This window comes from Strigops habroptila, chromosome 1, assembly GCF_004027225.2.
Source record: "Strigops habroptila isolate Jane chromosome 1, bStrHab1.2.pri, whole genome shotgun sequence".
Taxonomy (NCBI): Eukaryota; Metazoa; Chordata; class Aves; order Psittaciformes; family Psittacidae; genus Strigops; species Strigops habroptila.
In genome coordinates, this window is record NC_044277.2 from 53,077,295 (window position 1) to 53,095,029 (window position 17,735).

General features: G+C 39.9%; 1 protein-coding gene across 16 annotated transcripts in view; it reads right to left on the reverse strand.

Annotated features, from left to right (window-relative positions):
- Positions 1–17,735, reverse strand: part of PIEZO2 (piezo type mechanosensitive ion channel component 2) — a 321,453-nt gene that overhangs the window by 4,463 nt on the left and 299,255 nt on the right. For 15 of the 16 annotated variants that reach the window (XM_030498994.1, XM_030499011.1, XM_030499098.1 and 12 more), the window contains 14 exons: positions 17,274–17,663; positions 15,663–15,921; positions 14,952–15,134; positions 14,276–14,528; positions 13,401–13,533; positions 12,799–12,946; positions 12,469–12,683; positions 10,200–10,358; positions 8,743–8,890; positions 6,079–6,267; positions 5,560–5,652; positions 4,252–4,424; positions 2,363–2,479; positions 259–338 (listed from right to left, as the gene is read on the reverse strand). In XM_030498994.1, the coding sequence (XP_030354854.1) occupies positions 259–338; positions 2,363–2,479; positions 4,252–4,424; positions 5,560–5,652; positions 6,079–6,267; positions 8,743–8,890; positions 10,200–10,358; positions 12,469–12,683; positions 12,799–12,946; positions 13,401–13,533; positions 14,276–14,528; positions 14,952–15,134; positions 15,663–15,921; positions 17,274–17,663 (2,540 nt within the window). The remainder of the gene's footprint in view (positions 1–258; positions 339–2,362; positions 2,480–4,251; positions 4,425–5,559; positions 5,653–6,078; positions 6,268–8,742; positions 8,891–10,199; positions 10,359–12,468; positions 12,684–12,798; positions 12,947–13,400; positions 13,534–14,275; positions 14,529–14,951; positions 15,135–15,662; positions 15,922–17,273; positions 17,664–17,735) is intronic. The other variant, XR_003993421.1, reaches the window with a different exon arrangement.

The window sequence follows — 17,735 nt, forward strand, 5'->3', positions numbered from 1 at the left end:
TGAAAGCAGACTTGAAGGAAAGGAGCTGGACTTTAAGACTTCATACTGTTAACTACAAAGCTAAAATACATCCAGATGCATTTTCTGCGTTATACTGTATTACCTCATCTCTTCCCATGCTTGCTGGCACCAGATAGAAACTATTAAAAGTGCATTTCAGACTGAGGTGCCCCATAACATCCCAGTGAATGTGCAAGTGTGAGTGCTGTATTGCACTTCCTTCAACCATAGGCTGTTTTCCATGGTCTGAACACATACCTGTCAATAGCTGCTTTATGGGTTTTGCCAGAGAATCACTAGGAGCCTTGATGTAGTACGGGTACACTGTCTCTAATGTTCTAGAAAAAATGAGAAAGCAAATATTTCATATTTTTATAACTCTAAAATAATTTAGAAATACCTGACAGGGCTATACACAGTTCCCAGTAATTCTTGGCTTAAGCTATGATTCTATAGTGTTCAGATGTCACATCTGAAAGTTAGTTGGATTTATTAACTATTCTGTCAGTACTTCAGCAGGGAGCTCCATCCATAATGTCGCCATTCACATGCCATGAATCCCACACAGCTGGGGCATGTGTGTTTGCAAGGAATGTAGACTTTATATTTTGTTCCCTTTTTTAACAAAGCTGCTTTTATAAGTCAGCTATATAAGCAGCACAAAGAAAGGCAACACATCACCAGTAGTAAACAAGCTAGCAAAATACGTAGCTAGAGAAATATGTGGTGAGAACAGTTATTACTTCAGAATTGCAAGATGTTTTGACAATAATACCTGAAAAGAGTGAGAATTTTTTGCCAGAATCTTTCACTGGGAAATATTTTTGGTTTCTAGGAGGATTTCAAACTTAAAAAGAAAGATGTTTGTCAGAGTTCTTCCACTGCACTAAAAATTATATCATACTAAGTGGGAATTAATTACCAGCATCCAGAGAGAAAAACATTTCATTAAAAGCAGAGATACTGTCCTAACCTTTTCCTCAAATGACTGAAAAATTCTAGGGAAGGGGAGCTCTCAGGGAAGTCCTGTGACAATTTGCTAAATTGCATACACCAGGCTGAGGAAGAACAGAGGTCATCAATTTAAAATCCCTCCTGATCACTCCAGCAGGCCCAAAAGATAGGTAAGAGCTCCACAGCTGATTTGTCCCAGCAGAGATGGTGGCAGAAAGCTCCCTGCTGAAGGTATGAAATGGCTACTAGCTACCACAAGCATTTGTCCTTTATGATAAAGTAAAAAAAGCTTACATCAACAATATTATTGATTGGAACAGAGGCAAATGCAGGTACATCTTCTATGTTACTGCTTGCCTCTTGCAAAGAGAATTATCAATTAATTACCTCTTCCCACAAAAGAGCAAAATCCAACCTACTTGGCACTACATCAGCTTAGGAAATATTCTCATATCCTCACACAGCAGAAAAGTAAAAGAGGCTTAAAATATTTTTTTAAATGCAATGATCAGATGTGCAACAGCAGTCTGTTTGGATGTACAAATCTGTGTGGGTGCAGAAAAATAGCTGTGCACCAAAACGACAAATCTCATTTCCACCTACTAACAGATATGAACCTCTGAGGGTTTTCACTATCCCAGCTGGCCTCAGCATTAACTTTTCAACTCTTGTGGCCACAAATCAGATCAGGTAGCCTTCAGGGATGATGTTGGCTTAGCAGTATTTAGAGACTACTGCTGTAAAGTAATCCCCAGTGAGCAGGCGGAAAAGGAAGAGCCAAACTCCTTTCAAATTTGAAGGGAGGCACCACTGCTGTTAATGCTATAAGGCTACATCCATAGCATAATGTTTGATATTCATATGAAGAGCATACTCTTTCTGCCTTGTGAATTTCCATTACAGGAAAAGATCTGATGTCAGAAATGACTGCAGATGTTACCCTTTGACTGCAGTGATTTAACACTTCCTTGCCAATATAATACTATTCAAGAATAACAATGAGGAATACAGTCTGGATGGTTATTTAGAACAAAAATATCATCAATACAACATTCTCAGATCCAGTCGAACTAAAGTAACTCAAAGGAGAGTTTAGCTGTGAATATACTGTACTGAACTTGTGCTTATGCAATAAAGAAAAGTAACTAATAGCTTCACCATGCTTGTTGGTGGTATTCCAATATTCATGTTCTTCTCAGCCTATATTTATCATAGAAAATAAGCTTTTACCTTTAATGTTACTATTATGTGACTTCAGTGTTGTTGGCCTCTGTGAACAAGGCTCCAAAGTTATTAGAGGGTGATAGATGGGCAGACAAATGATATAGTTGCACAAGCTTGACCTTCTTGGGAAATTAGGTTTAATAAGGGAAGGCTTGCATATGAATAGCCAAAGAAAATAACTTACACCTTTTCCAGCTGCTGTCCAGACATCATTGTAGCAATATCTCTTCTGGTGTTCTCTGGTAGGACAAAGGTAAGTTTATCTGATGCTATTTCAGCTTTGGCACCAAGGGTGAGATTTCTGTTGTAAGTAAAAGGGAAGACACATTGTTAACCTACAATGAGAACATAACCAAACACTTGATGGCTGAATGCTAGAGCTAGTTGTCCAGCTAATCTAACAGCATTGACCTTGGCTATTCCAGTCTTTGCTAAAGCAAGCGTCATGCTACCTGTACCTGAGATGGTGTGTTTTCCCACAGAGGATACGTAGCAGCCCCAAAGGTGTATTTTTCTAACTGAAAATGCTTTCTATGCTTTTGTTTGTATTACAGGAAAATGATGACAGCTCAATATAATTTTGTTCAATGTGTCAGTCAAAACAGAATGGGAAAGGGAGCATGCCTGCTCTGACTGTAGGCAACAGGACTGTGTATTACCACACATTCTGTGCCATGATAGCTAAGGATGCTGCAGTAAGCTACAGCTTCCCACAACCCCACCTCAGCCTTGTGCCATACCCTGCTGTTGGGATGCAGAAGTTGGGTGAGGGATGAAGCTCTGGCTGCAGAGAAATGTCCCTGGCAGATGGTGTGTGAAGGTGCTGTGTGAGTGACACAAAAGGCTCATCTTAGAGCTGAGTGTTGTCTCCTGGCCTAGATGAAAGACACCAGTTTCTCTTTACAGAGACAAAGTGGAAGGTCACTGTGGTAAGTCTTTACCACCTTCAGTCATTTATGGTCACAATATAATCTGCAGGATATAATTTGAGAGTGAAAAAGATCTCTTTCGACTAGAGTATGAATGTAGTTTTGCAAGCATATGGGCAAACTGAGTAGCAGTATTAAAAATTAATATAAGGTTCAGAAATGACGGAGTGATGTAATACACTAGCTAATACTGTAGGCTTCCAGGAAAAGATGAGGGGTCAAATAAAGTTGAATTAAGGGTACGGATTCATTACAAGCCTATTTTTGACTGTAGAAGGACTGACACAGCATGTTCAGGGCTCCCACAGAGATTCGGCTGACCTGCTTCTTGTGCGCAGACTTTTGCTAAGGATTGCTGGAACAATCCAGCATCTACTTCCAACAGAACAGGTAGATACTGTGGCTGCAAATGTATTTAATTTCCATAGAGTGATGACTTAACTCCAATTTAATCCAGGATCCCATCTGGCAGGCAGGAGCCAACAAACCACCTTGGTGACTGGGTGTGCTCTAGCCTGCATGCAACTACCTTATATTCCAAGCTGCCTCTTGCAAAAACTTGATTGTAAAGTAATAGTTCACCAAGGCCAAAGGAACCACAAGTAAAGGTCTCAACAAAATGGATCTGTGCCATTGTTATGCTATTTGCATATATGTGTATTTTTAAGAAATAGTTTGCGTCAGTTCCAGACTCCCTTAATAAGAGGACCAAGCAGTTTTGTTTGTATTTCCTTACAGTTTTTCTGCCTTAACTAGGTCTAAGTATCCAGTTCCCATAAATGCTAGCAAGGTTGCTGTTTGGGGCAGTTTATTTAACATCTCCATCTGAAACTGGCTAGAATTTTCTTACTTTTCCCTCCTTCTCCTCATGTCCCACTCAAAACTCCACCCCGCCTTTTTAAGTAATGTACTTAGAAGTGGCTTTGCTTCTCTTTTATTTTTTGAGAACTGCAGGCAACAGTTATTTCCTGGGGAACAGAGGTCACTTCTCTGTGTCTCTCTCCCTCTCACTTTCAGGATTTTTTTGCTCTGCAGTACAATAGAATTTACTGAAAAACTAAGTAAAAAATACAGCGTGGAACTGTTCTTCTGAGCAAATGCTTGGCAAGTAATCCATCAAACTCATAATAGCCATGTTAATTACCTTTGAATGCTCCATGAAAGAACTACAGTGAACTCAGCTGAAAAATCCAGCAGTCCCTGTATCATTTTCTCTCTACTGGGAGGGCTGATGGTCCATAAAGAGTTTGAATTTCCCTCTAAATCTGCAAGAGTTATATCTTCTTTTCCATAGCCCTCTAGAAACTGCAAAGCAGCCTGTAGGTGCAGAAGAGGAAAAGAAAATTTAAGTGCGGTGATATTCACAAGACACAGACCCCCATTTCCCAGTCAGGCAGAATTGTAGCTGTTTGGTTAATTGTAAATGCAGTGGTTTGCACTGATTATTTTCCTCAGGTACCATCTGGAGATTTAGATGGGAAGGAGAATAAAAAAAAAATTATAGCCAAGCTAAGAAGGTGAAATAAAAATGGCCCTGCTCTTTGAAGAATGATGGCCACGCAGTCCAAAGGGAGTCTGAAAGTTCATCATGTAACCTTAGTAGAGACTATTTAAACTTAAGTTAAAATTTTACTGTCTTTTGTTAAGCATCTTTCTGCATAGAAAGATAGCTGCAAAGGATAAGGCGACTTGAAACTAGTAACTTCAGAAGCGGATCAAGATTACACTATTGCTGCTACAATACATGGGCTATTTGCTAGGATCTAGTACAAAAAAATGTTAATTCTTGAATGGGCTAGAAGCAAGTGCTTCTTTTAAAGTTATATCTGACCAAATCGCAGTTACTTTATTAATGCAATAGCTTCTACTAATTACTAGTCCTTTTCTTGTAGAAACTTGTGATAACTTCGAGCATGTTGCACCATGAAATAGTGAGACTATGTTTAAATATTTCTGTTTTGAAATTCTCATGTCAAAACTTTTCTAGGCGATAGACAGTTTCTTTTGACTTCATCACATCTCCTCACTGGGAGGTGAAAGCTGTGAGTGCTATAGGAAGGAGCACGGGGCTTAAAAGACCCAACACTCTTGTGTTGTCCCCACAGTATGTTTGTTTTGGCAATACATCAACAGCATCATGTCTCCTGAAGGTTTGTGTCATTCAGAGGGGAGGTTTTTATTCAGTCAACAGAACAACTAGTGTCTTCCATGACTTTTTGCAAAGATGCCTCAATTAATGGTAACTTGTCTCACCATAATCCAGCCCTGTCCTGACAAATGATCTGTCTGAACCTTTACTCATGCAAACCCTCTTTACGGAAACATCTTCCAGATGATGGCATCACTGCTGACCGCTTAAAACTACATAAACAACTCACAAAAGGCCTCCATTTCCTCCAATTGGAAACATGCATGGATTTTTAAGTAATGAGGTATTGTACATTTCACTTACAGTGTTACCCCTATAGCTTCCCAGAAATGCATTGAAACCGGTCTGATTCAAATCCTTGAGCTGACTCTGTTGAGCACTCATTGTAAAAATAGGCTGGGAAACAAAAGAACATAGACTTGTCACATTTACTTCACATTAGCTGCTACATACACAGTACAGCACCCTGTGCATCACAGTCCAAGATTATTATGGCACTCAATTCAACAGGAGAAGGTTATGATCTTCTTCCACTGAGAAGCAAACTACCTCCAATTATCTTACATTTACCATGTGGACGTATAGGCAGTTATATGAGTGTACCTTATATAGGATAATTTATACAGGTTCCCCTGCCAGTAGGTTCTAGTTTTAGCTTGCAGATGAAGATAATATTTTACATCAGTGATAAACTAACATGTTTTAAACCCAAAAGGGATCATTTGTTGGAGTTTGAGTTCAATTCACTGAAGAGAATAAGAAATAGCACAAGGAAATATAGAGCAACAGCAGAGTTTGCTTTTAGTCTTTCTTCTTTTTTACCTGATAACCTCCTAGAGTTATTGTGATTGATACATCTAGAGGCTTGTTGGTGATGCCTGCAACAGATTTGATTAAAGACATGAAGAGCAGTGGGAACCAGACAATACAAATCAGCAAGACGATAATCATGCCACCCATTCCATACTTCACAACTTTCTTTTTCTTCTGGCCTCTTGGTTGGGGATATCTCTGCAAAAGCAAACAGCAACATGGTAATGTCTCTTCTATCAGAGGTACACTTGGTGTGATTTGATGGGTAAATATACAATGATCTTAAGGCTTCCAATCTTCTGTGGTAATTTGCTACCCATTGTCTGGCCAGTTATTTTGAGATTTTTAGCCGAACCTGCACAGACACTGAATTTCTGGTGACAACAGAGAAAAGTGCCAAATGAACCCACGTCAAGTGGGTGTCTGGTGTGAAAAATATTGTAAACCTTTGTGGTTTTGGTTCTTCACAGCCCTAAAGAAGGGAAAAATTGAGTAGGGTAATTGGAATATTTTGTCTGAATGAGTGCAAGCATGTACTCACAGGAACCAAACAAAAAATAACAGCAGCAACAGTGACACAACAATTGATTGAAAAAACTGATAAGGAATTGGGAGTGATCCAATTTCTTTATTTGTCCTTCCAAGAAGTTCTATTGTAAAGGTCCTTAAGGCAGAATTCTTCTCACAGAGCTTGAAAAGCTGCAAACTATATTTCAGGGAGAAAAAACCCAATTGTTTGCCAGCAACTGACATGCACAATCAGTAGGATTGTCTAATATTGCACTACCTCCATATTCACTTCACACTTCACATACAGTATTTCTAAGAGTTGTTCACAGGCTTGATACAATCTGTTTCTAGTGAATCCCACAGCAACTGCAATTAAATGTTTAAAGTTTTGTTGCTCTTCCTAAAGTCTTCACACTGCTGATGTAACATCCTTCCCTTTCTTAGCTTCTGAGACCAAAAGAGACATCACTTTTATCCTTCTCTTTTCAAAGGAGATCACATGGAACGTGTGTTCTGCCTTGTCCATAATTCCCTCCCTCTGTTACTGGCCTCATGATTGCATACTTTAAGAGCTTCACTATCCGCAAAATCCTGCCTTACCATCACTGTAATTTATTTTGGTGCATTCTATTATAAAATTTAACTCTACAAAGTGTTTTAGGATCCCGTCTTTCACACACTCCATACTGCATGTGCAAAATAAATACGCATTGTATTGCACTGCACCTCAAACACATGCCAGGAATCTGGCTTTCAGGAAATTGTTCTTGCTTTACAACATGAATCCATAACCCCCTAGGAGAATATTAAATTTGTAATACAATGCTGTATTTAAAACAAATTAGTTACTTTTCAAAAGCAGTGTATCAAGTCATTTGTCTTGCACTACCAAGTATTGTTTTCATTAAAATATATCAAGATCAGCAGGGGTATATTATTTGTCTGTATAAGATTAGTTCAGGCACCTTTAATGAAGTTACAGAACAGCTCAGAGGGCCTCTAGCAGTCAAAGTAGTTAGGCATACCACTCGATGCAAGAAAGAGACAGAGAATCAAAGTACCTTGAACAACACTCAGAAAGTCAGGGGTAGTTATTTTGCTACATGGCATTAGCACACACAGGCTAGGTTAGACGTGGAAATCTTCCCATGTCAGATCTACGCTACATATAATGCAGAATGATCGTTTTGTAGTGTAAAAAAACGCAGTGAGATGGACAGTCAAAGTAGAACTGGATTATTATTTCTCCGACTTCTGAAGCTTCTGATGACATTCCACTCATGACAAAAATGGAATTCATACAGAAAAAGCCTATATGCAAGATCTGTGTGCATAGCAGCTCTGAGTTAATCTAAGTGACATACTTGGAAAATAATTACCATTAAGAGACAGGATTATAATAAAAGCAGAAATACGTCAGTAATACTTAAAAATTTAGCTGTTTCATTGCAGATGTACAATTTCTGACTGGTTGGGTCACTCTTAAAAGAATGCCTAATTTCTTTTTCGAATTGGCAAAATAAGCAAGCATATGGTTGCAATCTTTATAGTGGTTATAAGGAATCCAGAATTTGCAAGTTTAATTTGAACTGAAGCTTAAATGATTTAGAGAGACTGAAATTTCAGTCAGACAAATGGTGGGGTTACCTGGCCTGCAGTTCAGTTCTGGGCTTTCCCGAGATAAAGGAGCCAGCTGAATTCCCTCTGTGATTACATGAACGAGGTGTCCCTGGGACCTACACTGGGGAGGCACAAGCTCTTTATTCTACTGACATTTCTCTTCAGCTACAGTTTCCCTGCTACTGCAGGTTACTCATTTAATTGTTACGGACAAAGTGAGCCTATGTGAACACCAGGACTTTGAACCCTGGCCTTGAAAGTCAGGCATGCAATTAAGCTAGAAGGCGTGTGCTTGTGGAGTTCATGTTAATGGTGGAAAAATCAGCTATGCACAAAGGAGAAGCCATTTGAAATTTCACTTGTAGTGACTGCCAACTAACATAAAGTACCCAATAGCCTGAATATTTCTGAATATAAACACCAGGTGTGTCTTCTAACAAACTTTGTGGTAGATTTCCCAATTATTTAGGGACTCATGATTATTTCTCTTCATTTCTGCATGGGGGAGAGAAGGCCTGTATCACTCATATGGGGCTTCCTTACTTTTTCTGACTCTCGCCAACACTTCAGGATGAATATATGAGCATAGATGTCTTCAACACAGATCCAGCTGGAAAGACTGAGAGTGGTATCAGTCCAAACCCAATCCATTACTGCTCTCAGCTCAGTCAAAAATGGAACCAGGCGGAACCTAAAGAATGAGCAGATAACTTGTCAGAAATGGGGGATCACTTTAAGCAAGCACAGTGTGTCCACGACGAGGGAGAATTAAGCCAATGTTAAAAGACATTTTAATGGGAGATTTTGCAAACACAAATACAATCATATCCTGAGACTGCACAGCTAGTACTGAGGCTGCTCTTTTGCCATAGCTCATGTTCCTCTAGATCTCTTTGTCAGATCATAAACAAGCTTTTGCATCATTACGCCCAGTAATTGTGATTGAGCCACTGATGGAATAGCACAAGAGAGACTTTCTTGTATCTCCTCTGACCAGGCAGTGGAGTAGAGGAACATCCTTTCCACAGGATGGTGGGAATTTGTTCTATACTTCGTTACAACAAGTGGTGCATGGCTTTTCTGCAGTAGGTGGGCAGCCATCAGCTGCATGTAGAATTGGGTTTTATGACTCCAGAATAAGCAGCAGCATAAGGTGGGCTAACAAGAAACCAACATGTATATAGAAGCTGCTCAAAGTGCATCATTCCCTTTACCAGTCCCACATTTTTCTGCTTGGCCAGGTCACAAAGACTATTTCATATGAAGAAAGCTTTCCTCTGTAACTTTTCCTACTGGAATGCAACAGGCCCATATTGCAAATACTGCGGAAAGGCTGAAATTATTCTAACTTTTCTGTGAAATATGTACATGCTTTTAACCGGCTTAAAGACAACAGCGTAAGTGGAGCGTGGGATCTGCCTCCTTAAAACCACCTTTCACTCTGAGGTGATGCTGTGCCTGTTACTTGCGCTAACACTCCTAACTCCCAAAGTTTCAAATGTGCAGCACTTCTCAAAAGATACAAAAAGGAAACATTTTTTGATGTATATCTCCTATTTCTCATGTGTATTGTCTTTCACTTTATCCCTCTCACCTGCTGAGGTACAGCCTGTAGACCTGCTCCAAAGATCTCTTTGAGATTTGATGCTACTTTTTAGGACTGCAAAACAAATAACATTACCTGTTTTCAAGAACAGTATGTAGCCCCATCTCTGCTCACAGAGTGATTTCTTAGAAATCATAGGGGCCTGAATGGCTAACATGTATGTCAGGCTTCCGGATTCAAATTGGGAGAATGATTTTTCTGAAATTGCGTTCCTGAAATAGATTTTTTTGTGCATGTGGACTACAGGGCATGCAGGGCATATACAGAGTGTGCTGTGCAAAATTTACTGTCTCATTTCCAGCAGCCAGTGAAGAGAAGTCATGAATAACTACAGCATCTCATGATAACAGATCCTTACTTCACAAAAGACAGAGAGCAGTAGGTTTAGACTTACCCTTGAAATAAGAACAGGTTTACATAGTTGTAACTTTTTGTGAGGAAGTTGCCAAGAACACGAGTTGGATATCCGCAGCGTATCTGATACGCTGATAAGCCAAAATAAACACATTTCACGAAATACCAGAGCTGGGCAACTGTGTTTTGGCTAAATTTCCTGTAATGGAAAAGACAGATAAATGAAAGTGATGAGCTTTGTACCTGTGTATGACCAAATTAGCTTGAAACGTTTTGTGCTCCTGGCAGTTTCCTTTTCCTGAGATCCTGTGAAAAGCCCTTTGTTCTGTTTTAACCCTACTGTGCAGGGTTAAAACAGTATTTCAAAGACACTGAATGAGAAAGTCTGTAAACAGCATCTGTTGCCACCTCAAGGTCACAGGGGAAGGACTGGGAATAGGCTTCCTGAACACCTGCAGGCTCTGGGGCAGTGCTCTCTCCCTCTGGATGCTAGAGGTGCCTTGCTGCCCAACACAGGCCAGTCTGCCCTCAGCCCCCATAACAGCAAATCCCACTATGAGCCCCGGGTAGACACTGCTTCTCTTGGTTTTTCAGAGGGCTGACATCTGGACTGAATCTAGGCAGCTCTAATGGCTACTTGTGTTCTCAGCGGCACCTCCAAGGTCATGAACTCATAAGGGAATTTCAGTTGCTGCGACCTCTGAAGATCATCTTTTTCACCCTCTTCTGCTTGAATCAGGTCTAATGGCACTAAATTGTTAGGGATCTGTCCAGTTGAGTATCTCTGAAGATGGAGATCCTACACTCTGTCTGGGCAACCTGCTCCAGTGTTCGACTATCGTCATTGTGAAAATATTTTTCATCATATCTAACTGGAATTTCCCTTTTTTTCCCAGCTTCTGGCCTCTTGTCCTATCTGAAAAGAGCTTAGCTCCTTCTCAGTGTCCTCTTAATAGGTAGCTGAAGACAGCTCTTCACTTTCTCTTTTCCAAACTTAACTAACCCTGTTCCCTCAGCCTCTCCTAACATGTCATGTGCTCCATTGCTCTGACCATCTTGGTGAATATGTGCCATTTCTGAATGCAGTTCAATAGCATGGTGGAACTGCAGGAGATGCCTCATGGTGGATTTGTGAGCCAGTCATGATCCAATATTTTCAATTAGATCCTGCAGAACTATTTTCATGAGTCAATTTGCAAGGGCTTCTAAGAATCAGCCTGACTTAGAGGAATACAGGTGGTTTCAGATGCAGCTTTGAGATAAAAATTTGATATAAATTGCATAAAAGCACAGAAAAAGTAAAAATAATTTTATTGCCTTTCAAGTGACCAAATCAAGCCAAAAGTTTCACATCAATTGTCAATGCACAGTAGATAGGAGATCCACTTGAAGAATGCATTTTTGTTTTTCAAGTTGGGGCAAAATTACTACTGCACTGTGGAAAAATAAAACATTTGTTCTGAAAGGAAATGAAACCTTTCAGTCTTTCTTTACACCATACACCTATTTCGAGTTTTTTTCCCAGTAAAATAACTTGACTATTAACGAAGTGTAATGAGCCCAGGTGACACACTCATTTCAATGGAGTGATGTAAATACTTCAAGGCAATTTAAAGTTCTAAATAAGAAGGGAGTTAGCACTAGAGAGGGAACCTTAACACTTCTGCAGCGTAGACTGAGGTGATAACTGCCTTGAGCCATACAATGAAAAACGTTAGATTTGAGGGCGAACCTGATCAGGCATGTGATACAAGATTTCATGCAGCAGGTGACCACCTCCATATCACCTCCAGAGCCATGTGGCAGGAGTAGGGAAGGAGAACTTTTGCTCTTCAGAAGAGACATGGGTTTTAGACATTCCTCAGTGTAAGGAGATTTAAATCTACAGTTCACACATTCCAGGAAAGTGGTAAATTTTAAATTACCCTGAGAGAGACATTTTCTACTCACTCTTCTAAGCCAGCATGCAGCAGTCTTGGGAGTAGGGAACAGAATCAGAAGCCAATATTGTCTCAGCTGAGGACTCTAATCACTCAAGTTACAGGCAAGTTCTCTTTCACCTGCTTGCATTTTGGCCTAAGTTAAGAATATTTCTGTACATACTTATACAATTAATTCTTCCTTAAACTTATATTGGCCACTGTTATTGTGGCTGTGGAAAGGCACTCCAACATTTTGCTTAGGAATGAGTCCAAGAAGAATCCTGTTTGTGATTCCAAAGCTTAGCTATAACCATCCCAGATTTAAATAAAAACAACTTGGTAGAGCGTCAGTATTCAACCTGTATTGTCTGATTATAAGGGTTATACCTTTCTGTCACTCCAGGCAAGATGAAGAACATCCAGAAATGTATTCCAAAAACAAGGATGACCTGGAAGATGACCTTTCCCATAACAGTCTTTTTGAGGTACAGTGCTCGATCTACCACCATGGTACCAAACTGAATAAGCACCATCACCAAAAATGCCTCTGGAACCTGGTCCTCTGATAATGAAGAAGTTATATCTGCTGCTGCAGAGTGTTTCTGAAAAAGAAAATATAACAGAGTTGTCGAGGAAGGAGGACACTCACATGATACTTAGCATCTACAGCACGTAAATCCTACTGGGGATTTACAGATAGATGCCTCTGTGACATACCCCAAAAGCCCAAAATCCAAACACAATGATGATGAAGTCCACTGTATCTGCGAGGAACATCAGCACATACACATCAGTCACTGCACTGTAGTCTGGATGAATAAGATTGTAGAAAAACTGTCTGATGGGCACATACACCTGGAGAGTCCTAAAAACATAGACCAAAAAGTGATTTAACAACACTGTAACTTGCATTGAAGAAAAGAATGGCTGGGTGTGATATGATTAATATTTCTAAAGATACATAAGATCTACTCTGGTGGCTTTCACAGGGCTTCATAGACACCAGTCCCTTGTTCTGATTGCTTCTAAACCACTGTATTAGCATTTTTTCAGCAGAAATATACATAGCCCACCAAGTTCGCACAGGATATTTAGCTTTTTTATCAGGCAGATGCTATTTGAACAACTGCTGATTTGTCTGATGTTCAGCTGGTAGGACTTAGAGTAAAAGTATCTGCATATAGTGAACTGTATATGTATCCATTCAATCCCTTGAATTAACGGAAGTAGTATAGTAACCTGCTGTCTTTAAAATTCTGTTTTACTCCTTTACTGTTTGGAACCTCTCCCCCAAACACACAACTCCTCACATTGCTCACTTTTTAATTGTAAAGGCCTTGGCTTTGCTCATTTGTTCTCGCAACTTTTCCATAAGAAGCTCTTTTCTAGATTTTTGCTTGATGCTTAACACACTGCTTCCTTTCTGGCTGCTGTTTCGTGTACTGGTACTTCCTGAAAAAAAAGGGAGGAAAAGAGAAGCTAATTCAAAATCAAAGTTTAAATACAAAAACTAGAAAGTAATAAATCTTGAGACTTTCATCCCATATATGAGTCTCATATTTGAAAGAAGCTTTGAAATGAATTCTTATGCTTTTTTCCAATATGGTAAAATCTTCAAGAAGCATCCAGGAAAGGTTTAATCACTGGCAGATCAAAACTTGATCAATAACTATAAAAAGAGAAGACTAGTGACAAAGGCAAGTATTCGAGTGATCTGACTCTGTCGTTTCAATTAGTAATATATACATTCAGGCTAGAGTAAGCCCGTCCATTTTGCAAGATGGGATTGGTAATCTGTTTCAATATTCCTTATCAAAGCTTTTTCTTACTTCAAGTATGATCAAATGTAGATATGAAAAATACATATGCTTTGAATTCCCTCTATCTGGAGATTATGCTGAACCAGAAATTCTGGATCTGGGCCACACTGAGCATTCCTTTCCCAGCTTTTGGACAATGTAATGTTCAAAACATAGTGAATCACAAAGTATGGCTCTCCATTTGAACTTTAAGAAGGCTTGGAGTGTGTTCAAACATGAGGATACTCTGGTTCATATCCTATTTCCTTACTGAGGAGCAGCAGCATTCGATAGCCTCTGGGATCTCCAAAGCAACTGGCACAAGGTTTCAGCAGGACAATCCTATGGGAAATGAATGTTTGCTCTTCAAATCCTAGAAATGCCATGACATTTACCTCTTTTAGATCTATGCGAGGAGAAGCTGGACCTGTGCGAAAGCTGTGATATACTGCTAGAGCTCTTCCTCCTGATGGCAGTCTGCTGCTCAGGGAAGTGGACATGGATGGACTCCACTGATGCCGCAAGATTGACAGATTTCAAAGAGGCAGAAGAATCTCTCCTGTCTCCTGTCAGAGAAAGCTCATCATCAGTATCCTCTTTATTACTGGAGTTGTCTCCTTTCTCGTCTTCATCCCATAATCCATGGCACTAGTGGAAAAAGAAAAGAGCATTTCAACCTTGTATTTCTGTCACAGTATTTATCACAGGCATTGCTAAGCTCAGTCGTGTTCACAAGGATGAAGACAAATTCATTGTGTTGGTATATCACAGAATCATAGAATCACTTAGGTTGGAAAAGACCTTTAAGATCAACAAGTCCAACTGTAAACATAACATTGCCAAGCCAACCACTAAACCATGTCCCTAAGTGCAACATCTACACCTCTTTTAAATATCTCCAGGGATAGTGACTCAACCACTTTCATGGGTAGTTTTTTCCAATGCTTGATAACCCTTTCAGTGAAGGAATTTTTCCTAATAACCAGATGAGTGACTTTCCTATATGAGTGACTAGAAAAATTAAAACTAAAAATTAAATATAAAAAAAGAAACTATCGGAACTCAGATTACCTTTAAAATGGATCTGTGGAAAAATAAAGCAAGGAGCTGAACAAGATCATAGTGCACATAACCCTCTTTCTTCTCAATGCCAATAATATTGGGTGGATGGTAGGGTTTATCTTTTGTGTAATCCACATATTTATTCCAAGGAAAGAAGCCAAACTGGAAGAAGTACTTGATGACAATGGCCACCTGTTCAGAAACACAACACACTTGGGATGTTTTATAAGCATGGCAGGTATAATAGCCTTGTGACATTAAAAAGGGAGAAATGCGACTACTTTGTCAGTTTTATGAGAAGATAAACCAGGATATTCATTGCTACAGAGAAATAACAGTTCATATTTCATCAATAAATAAATAAAGTCAATCAACATTACCAACAGATGATGCTTAGTGGTACCTGAGATGCCACAAGCAGTGTATACTGTCTCTTCATTACCAATCATATAGTAGGTGTTTGCAAATGGTCTGTTCTTGTGATAACTGCTTTACATGCCAGGAAGGATATTCCTCATTGCAATGAATAAAACACAAACAAGACCTTTTTATGCCATAGAAATTGCCAGGACTTTAGCAAATATTTCTGTTAAAATGAAGGGCCAAAGGCCCCTGATTCTAGAGAATCAGGGAGAATTTCAAAACCAGAAATGAGACTATAGAAAGCTCACGACTTATCTTTTCTGTGCTAGACACGGGGTTGCAAAACCAGCAGCATACCTCTGTGTAGACAATGGCTGTCATCCAGAAACGTTTGCTTGGCCGAGGAACAGACAGCATGGCCCAAAGGAATATAAGGATGGGAAGCACCAGCGTTATCATGGAGGCAGAGATCATGTGGTTAAGGATGATCACAAAATAACACACCATTTCTGACCGGGCCACCAGAGTATTGTACAGGGCATAAATGAGAAGTAACACTCGAGGCTGACCAACATAAAACTTCTCTGACTCCTCCAGCTCATCATCATGAAACATTCTGTGAAGAGCAGAGTACAGTAAATGAAATTAAAATTAATTTCACAAGAGCTGCTTTTTAAATTATTATTTTTCCTTTTGAAAAGAAGCATAAAATTCTGCTGCTGAGTTCAATGAGAAAAAAAAAAGAGATTTGATATTATAATCAAATAGCCTGATTCAAAGCTCAAGAATTTCAGGCAAAATAACTGTTCTGTTATTTTCTATTTTACCCAGAGAGTCAGCCTGACCCAAGATCTTCTACAAGCACCGCTTTCCTATGGCTGCCCAACCAGCGTCTCTCATGTAAATCACATAATGCTGGTGTGGCCCTGTCTGGATACAGATCTGACTTATCACCATAGATGGGAATTTGCAGGAAATCCAGAGATCCATCAGGAGTTGTATGTTATGAACACTTCTGTGACAGAAGATTAGAACATAATAAATGCCCTTGAGCATTAGATGTGTCCCATCTTCTCCCCTTTACCTAACTAATATAAATATAAAAGGCAGCAACAAATGATTAAATGACTTTCAGATACAGTCACAATTCTCTTTGCTTAATCGTAAGGAGTGCCCTGGCCTGAGAAGGGACCTCAAAGCAAAAATGACTATGGAAAAACAGGATAAAAGACACTGCATCTACAATGTCAGATCTACACAGCCTCTCTCTCCAGATGCAGTCCAGATGCAGGCAATTTCTGAAAGGTATGTCTACGGCTTCAGAATCTGTCCTGCATTCAGGGAAGCTCTCCTCTAGCTGAGTCAGACCAGAAAGAAAAGGAAGCAGAGCAGCGGCACCATCCCCACCTCAGTGCTGGTTGTGCTATTGAGCACAGTGTCTGAGGAGCAAAGAGGGGAGCATCCTATCCCTTATGAAAGTACTTAGCAAGGTGGTGTCTCTACATAGCCGTCAGCTCCTACTGACTTAAAAACTCTGCTAAAGGTCAGAGTTCCCCTTACAGTACTCCAAAATAATTAAAGGAGAAACATTTTCCCAGATAGCCCTGGAGGAAACTTATTTGAAACCACAGCTGCCTTGAGTAGAGGAGCCTCCTCCACAAGGAATATTTAGAAAAGCCCTTGACCCCATGACAACTGAGCTCAGAAATTCAATGCTAATTGGAACAATAAGGTGTGGTATCTGGGGGGAAAGAAGAGAGTCTTTCCAACATGAATTTGAATAATTTTAGAAATCTGTAATTAGAACAACTGCACACACAGGAAATGAGCTTCTTCCCTTAAATCTAACTTAGTGCAAGGTCTGTGTCAGAAACTGGAGGCTAGTCGGAGACAAAAAAAACCAACCCAAAGTAATGACAAAACTTCACAGGCTGGAATCAACAATTTTTCCCTGTCAAAGGTCCTTACTTGTTCAGAAGCAGCTCGCTAGCCGTAAGCTCATGTGTCAGTGGAGGGAGAATTGTATCAAGTTTGTCCGTCCGACTGTCATCTGGGCTCACCATCATGAGGCTCTTACCAGCTGAGTCATCTGGGGAACCAAAGGGAAGGTGTTCAAAGCTGACAGCTTTGCTATAGGAAGGTGGAGCTTCTGCATTGCTATCCATAGTGGAGTACAAAGGCACATCAGTATCAGGAGTATATGCAGCTCCTTCTGAACCCAGGCTATAATCTTCCACCTCCTCCTCCTCTGGCCTTGATGCTGAATGAGCTCCTTCCTCTTCATGCTCCCCTTCTACCTCCTCAATGGTTTCTGTTGTCCCCTGACGAGAATAGAGCATGGTAACCTGTGTAGGTTCACTGTCAGAAACAGATGGAGAGAGAGTTGAGGCTTACAAGACTCACCACCAAGCAAAATTTGTTAATTGTACC